This window comes from Solanum pennellii, chromosome 1, assembly GCF_001406875.1.
Source record: "Solanum pennellii chromosome 1, SPENNV200".
Lineage (NCBI taxonomy): Eukaryota > Viridiplantae > Streptophyta > Magnoliopsida > Solanales > Solanaceae > Solanum > Solanum pennellii.
This window is the reverse complement of record NC_028637.1, coordinates 108613977-108620842: the sequence shown is the minus strand read 5'-3', so window position 1 is coordinate 108620842 and position 6866 is coordinate 108613977. Positions and strand designations below refer to the sequence as shown.

Here is a 6866-nt window from a genome sequence, read left to right as displayed (position 1 = left end):
AATATTAATATTTAACATATTAAATTGCTTTATTTTGGAGTTATAAGAATGAACATTGGAATGGATGACTTCTATATCATCCATTAGCATTGGTTATCCATCAATGTATTTCATTCTTAATTCCTCCATTACTCTATGTAACCTATGTAACTCCCATTGTAACCTATGTAACTCCCATTGTAACCTATGTAACCTATGTAACTCCCATTGTAACCTATGAAACTCCTAAGGCCATTATCTTCACTATTTACTACCTCCATTATCTTCCTATTCATTGCTAGGAAGATTTCTTGTAGTATAAATAGTGGTAGTCTTCATTTGGTTTTAGATACACACAAAACACAAGAGAAAACAAAGAGTGAAAGAGTTAGTCTAAAAGAGAGTTCTTATTAGTTGAAGGGAGGTGTTCTTTTTTGTGGAGCTTTTGACTCAACTCTTGTCCAGAGTTGTTGAGTTATACTTTGTGAAGGCTGTTGTATCGTGGAGGGGACAAGTCAAAGAGGACTACCGCTGGACCGGTGAAAACATTTGCTGCAGTGGGCTTGAATCTCCTTAAAGAGAGCGAGATATCCACGCCTCAGCCTGATGAGATTAATTTCTTCATTTTATTTTCAATTGTAATCTTGCATTTTATTATATTGTAAGTTTTTTCACTAACATGTTGATTATTTAATATACATAAACAACATTTTAATAAATTAGTTTATTCAAAATGGTCGAGATAATATTTACATAAAAACACTTGATGATCGTTTGGTGTAGTTATGTGAAAGCTTGCACCTAACTCTATTAACGTCTCAAAATTTATTTCAAGTATATTTATTTATTTGAATATTTGAAGGCCACAAAAGTTTTGCATGGAGACTGGGGCAAACTATATAATATTATATTTTATACAATATTATAAATGAAAATTAAAGAATCACTAGAAAGAGGTTGACCTTTGCCTTCTTTCCAAAGCAAAGATGAAGAAAATAGGCAACTCCTTTTTTAAGTATGTAATTTCCTACTCATACGTCTCAAAATTATTTGTCCCAGTATCTGAAAATAGATGTATCAAATTAATGTGTCGTTTTAGAAATTCAAAATAAATTATTATTTTTTTCTTTAAATTTGTTTTTGAAGACTAACTAGGAGGTGTTTGGATTGATTTTTCAAGTGACATACTCTTTCGATCTATTTTTTAATTATTTTGTTGCGCTTTTTGCATATTAATATGATGAAAAAATATATCATAAAATATTAATTAAAGTTTTCATAATTTAACTCTAAAAAAATCTCATAACAATTAAAAGTAAACAAAGAGAAAAGTCAAAAATCATAAATTAGAAATATCTTACCTTTAGCTTTTGACTTATTAAAAATACTTTTTATGTTATCCAAATATAGTTTAAAAAAAATTAAAAATAATTTAGTCAAAAATCACAAAAACATCTAGACACCCACTAGGTCCCAATTACGGGGAGATGACAAAGATGACACATAAATCGAGTATGTATACTCAATGAATAGATCAGATTATATCTTAAGATATGATAAAGGTAACTCCTCCTAAATAATGTTTTTTTAGAAGCATGAAAAAAACCCAATAAATAATTTTAATATGATACTCTTTCTGTCTCGAAATAAGGGTCAATCTTAGCAAAAATTACGCCCTTTAAAAATTCAATAAATACAATATGTAGTTTACAAAACCATCCCTATTTAATAAATATTTCTTACAAACTGAACATTATTAAAAAGATGAAACAATAAAAGTATACTTAACTTATTATCTTTTGTCTTAAATTCCTGCTAGAACATTTATTTTGTGACAGAAGAATATTATACTAGATGCATGGTGCCAAAACATTAAGGTAGTGACTCATGAACAACCATGGTACAATATGTAATAATCATGGTAGATGAGAAGTTGGTATTGAGTGAAAATGAGAGGCCACATATCTCTACTTGATGAATTAATAAATACATTTTTTTTTTTTCTAGTGATAATAAATGGCATATGGGTGTTTATAAAAATGAACCCACACCATTGATCCGTGCATGCACTACAAATATTATTTAGTAGGCCAGCATTAGATCCTCCTTGTCCGCTCAAATCATACGGTTTAATTTAATATGGTATTACAGTAAGTAAATAGATATTCTGAATTTGAATCTCATTAGTACTTGTCTTTTACCATAATATATCAATGCTAGTAATAATGTGCTACAACTAAGTTGTTGTTGTTGGACAATTGTGTCTTAAACCTCAAGTATTTTTGAAATCAAAATGATTAAACCATCACTAATGGTTTTCGAAACACATCTCATTATACAACAAAATAATTAAAGAAAAGCCATAGATAAATATAAAACTTTGTGTATCCACTGGGATCTTGAGTAAAGATTGGAGAAAAGTGTCAGCACCACTACCTAACGGGTGATTTATTATGATTCCCCCTATACACTAATAAGACAAGGTGATGTTGCCTACTAACTCTTTTTTTAGGAAAAAGAATCTATGACTTTTTAGTCACTCACCTAATTATTCTATATTATAGTAATAAAAACTTTATCTTAGTTGCAAAACGTACACATATTTGGCAAGGGCTGGAATTTTGGGTGCACATGGCCTCGAGACAAATCAATTCCCATGTGCATACATGACCTACCAATCGTATGGACCATTTCCAAATATATGTCATTGAGTTTTGCTGAACTTAGAACTTCAATTAATAACTCCACCACCGTCTATAATAATCTACCTTACTTTTTATGTTATAGATTTCACTGTTTTAGCTTTTATGCATACATAAAATATATAAAAGTTACAGTCACTCACAATAAGATTAAAAGTTCTTTTTTTCCATTTTAAAAAAAGTTCTACAACAAGCTAAGAAATACGAATACATTACATGAGATGATTATAAATCTAAAATTCATCATCTGAACTGACAAGGTCTAGTTCTATCATTTTTTCTTTAACCTGTTGAGGTTTTTGTCCTGAATTTTGTTGCCCCATTTTTGGCTTCTTTTGATCACAACTGTGACTTGGTCTTGTTTCACTTGGATTCTTTCTCTTGGTGGAGGATGCCCTGGAGGAAAAAAAAAAGTAGATTAACAGACAACATAATATAAGGTCAAAAAGTGCAACTTTTCTTTATGCCATCTCTGTCACCTTTCGTTTGTTGTCATATTTCTTGTTTGATCTCGACCAGTAATAGATTCTTTGGTATTGTTTGAGTCCAATTTTCCTGTAACACAGATAGAGAGCAAAACTAGAATTCAGAATGTCACAGATGTTGGGAGTGCTAGAACAGGTTCTAAGAACTAAAGTTTTAACCTGTAACTTGACTGAGGAACCTTATTCCTTGAGAATGTACATTGGTAGTCACTTTCCCTGCATTGCTGTTCATAAATAAGTGTCTTCGAGTCAGTAAACAATATGCGAGTCAGCACCTTTTCAAGTTCAAAGCGATGGCACTAAGTATCTTGAACAAACCTTAATGCCTTTTTCAATCCATCTACAGACAGTAACTTCAATGGTGCTTTAGACTTTGTGAAGTTTGTCTTGTCAGCTAAAGGATTAACCACGTAAATTCCTTCAGACTTGAGATGATCTCTGAAACCCGTTCTAAGGTTCCTGAATTTGATAGACTAACAGCAATTAGAGAGCTAAAGAAGTAATGAGAAATAAGTTTTCAGTTCTTCAAGTAAATGCAATATTGAGAGGTTGAGAAGGTGATCACTCACCCGCCTTTGAGTTCAGCCCTCATGCTGGAGGAGTATTTCTCAGATGTTTTCTGAAGGAACAAATAACAGAAACACAATCAGTTCATTATTTTCTTTCCCTAGTATATCAAGTTTAAGTTAAAGAGCACATGGAGAGGGCGGAGCAAGAAACCAAGCAGACTTAGTATACAAGTGTATGCAGTAAATTGGTTACCTGCTTATGGTAGCTGCAATATGTTCCACGCCGCCTGCAAATGTTCTCAATCCATAAGTTTTATCACAAGGAGTACAATAACAAAAACGAGTTTCCTTAGGCTCAATATTATTTGGTAAAAAAAAAACAATAGTTTATGATAATCTGCATAAACAACTATAGTATGTAAACATCTCCGTATCACTCTTGTTAAGGGCAAGCCTATTACTTTTGTACACAATTTGACCAAGCAATTGCAGTAGCTACTATATATGGATGGCTAGCTAGTTTACAAGATTACGATTTTGATTCTTCCACTCTTGCCATGGGAAGGAGGACTACAATGTAAATTTGAGACACAGATTTCATATTGTTAAACTGAACACTCTGTTCACTGTTTGAGTACATTATCATCGTTAAAGCAAATCAAAACCAAACAACATGAATGCTATCAAAATGAGAATTGTGATGAGCAGCAGTACTTCATTCTTCTTATGTAAACAATGGATCCCTCTCATGTAAGGACCAGGCAAGATCACTTTCACCGCCCAAGGCCATGAACCCTCTAAAGCGATAATCCAGGTGTTTTTATAAAAGGGAAGAAGAATTTTACTTTAGTTTGCCCAAACCAAATACCAAATCAAGAGCATGCCTCTAGAACAAAGATGAGACATCTGGTCACCTTGTAGTTGGTGAGAAACAGTGTGCTCAGCAGAAAATTGAGAAAAAACAAGTAAACGGAAGAGCATTTTATGCATATTTCGAGAGCATCATATTGTATCTGACGACCATCTCTTCAGTACTTTGCCTGAAAGTATTCAGTTCATTCATGACTATATGCATGTAACAAATAACAATAAACAAAATCAGAGGTCATACTTATTAATGATTACAGTGCAAGCCATCCCATCTTTCCTTTTCCCCTTGCAAACTCCATAATCCACAGATGTGCCTATCTTTAAAATGTGACTGGATGAATAAAGACTCAATGAAAATCCATGTTCCTGGATAAAGGGCATTGAAGAGGCATTAGTAACCCACCATAAATCTTAAGAAGATGAACTTATTGATAGGCATGATAACAATACCGATTTGTCCTTGCGTACGCTGCAATTAAACAGCGCAAAAACTGCACCGGCCTTTTCATTGCAGTTCTTCTGATAAGCATCACCAAAAACAAAAAGAGAGAGAGTTTTTTCATCCAAAGATCCAATTTTCCAGATTGCATATGCCTTCCCTGTTGAACTTGTTCTTGGTTGCCCCTTCTCAGTTAAAACACCAACGGTCGCCCAACAACCAGAAAGGGTGTCGCCAAGAAGCGAATTCCTACCAGATAGGAAATATATATTATTATATAGTCCAACAAAACTATTCAGGTAACTCAGTCAGCTTCTTAACATACCTTATTGCGGATAACCGGATGAACCTAATATCAGCAAAATGGTTGCTCAGTTCAACAGGTGAAACTACTTGATTTCTGAGTGAAAGGATGAAATGTAAAATATTAGTTGGATGTTCAGTATCAAAATAGAGCATTCATATGTAGTTTTCTTGGCACAACATTAGAACTGAAGCAACCAGCTATCTCAAACCAATCTAATAAGCGTAAACACAACTGCAACTTCACCAATAACAATCTAAGTAGGCCACCATTTTAAATTAATGGAACTAACATACAAGCACCTATGTGGCATTTCTATCAATAATAAGCGCAAGCCAAAAAGCATCTGATGAGTTTTTTAAGAAGCCAAAATAGTACATTCTCAGTTGGGACTTCCTTTCATCAAAATTTGAAACGTAGGCAACTAATTTACTGTCATCTGGAAAGTGTTGCAGAAAATATCGAAAAAAATATATGCTAGCAACATTCAAATTCCAACAACATAATGAGTTTGACAGGAAAATGCATCACGAGCTCCGCAACAAGAACCCATTGGATATGAACCCATGAGGCCATCCATAACCTATGTCAAAGAACATACCTAATTCGCAAACCCGAAAATTTTTCAACTTCTGCATCACTTGACCCCTTTGTATGCTTTGATTTGGCAGCTTTTTTGGCAATTTCAGTATCATAATCAAGACAATCCTGAACAGCATCCCTAAACACAGACATATCTGCCTCCCCCATTCGCTTTGGCGATCCATCATCTGACAAATAATCTGTAAAATAGAATAACCCACAAAAATCCCATAAATATAATATATCATAATCCAGAGATTCATATCAAGAAACATCTACCCTGTACAACAAATAGATTTCTTATACCTTCAATCCATAAGTTGTGATAAATCCCAAACATGATTTCGTCATAAACTAATCAAAAGAGGCCACAGGAATCCAATAAAAATAATCCAAGAAACTAATTCAGTAAAAGGAATCATGGATTTAGTTTCTTAGCTGTCATGTCAATGTAATTAGACCCAAAAAACAATATTTGGAGATTTACCTGGGAAACGAGATGAAGGAGAAGCTGGAGGGGTTTCCAAAACCCTATCTGGAAGTGAAAGAAGGAGATCCAGGTCTTCTTGGTGATTCGATTTCGACATTCTTTTTTTTCTTCTGAGAAATTGATGATTCAAAACTAAGATAGGGTTTTGTTTCCTTATTAGTATTACTGTGATTTTAAATTTTTTTGGAGTTGGGGGGAGATTGAAACTATATGGCGGGAAGCTTTATGTTTTGTGGGCTGTCTCTCTTCTGCAAGCGGATGGAAATGGGCTGGGCTTTCATTTTACAGATTTGGTCTTGATTACTTTTATAAATGAAAAATTACGCGGTCTAGCGAATTTATACTACTTAATTATTTATCATAGTTATAGCTATAATTTGCTATAATTATCACTCACGACTAATATTATATATTAATTACGTGAAATGAATTTGAGTTTATATAATTTGTCATTTTTGTATATGTATAATATATACAATAATCTAACTTATATAAATATACAATTC

General features: G+C 33.1%; 1 protein-coding gene across 1 annotated transcript; it reads right to left on the bottom strand.

Moving 5' to 3' along the window:
• Window positions 1–2826: 2826 nt before the first annotated feature.
• On the bottom strand, window positions 2827–6548 carry LOC107014046 (protein MCM10 homolog). The gene is made up of 11 exons (XM_015213918.2): window positions 6358–6548; window positions 5890–6070; window positions 5310–5384; window positions 4996–5233; window positions 4787–4911; window positions 3929–3962; window positions 3736–3785; window positions 3485–3625; window positions 3326–3390; window positions 3161–3236; window positions 2827–3077 (listed from the first exon to the last, which is right to left on the bottom strand). Exons 1-11 carry the CDS (start codon window positions 6455–6457, stop codon window positions 2915–2917), a joined length of 1248 nt encoding a protein of 415 aa, XP_015069404.1. The 5' UTR covers window positions 6458–6548; the 3' UTR covers window positions 2827–2914.
• Between the last annotated feature and the right edge of the window lie 318 nt (window positions 6549–6866).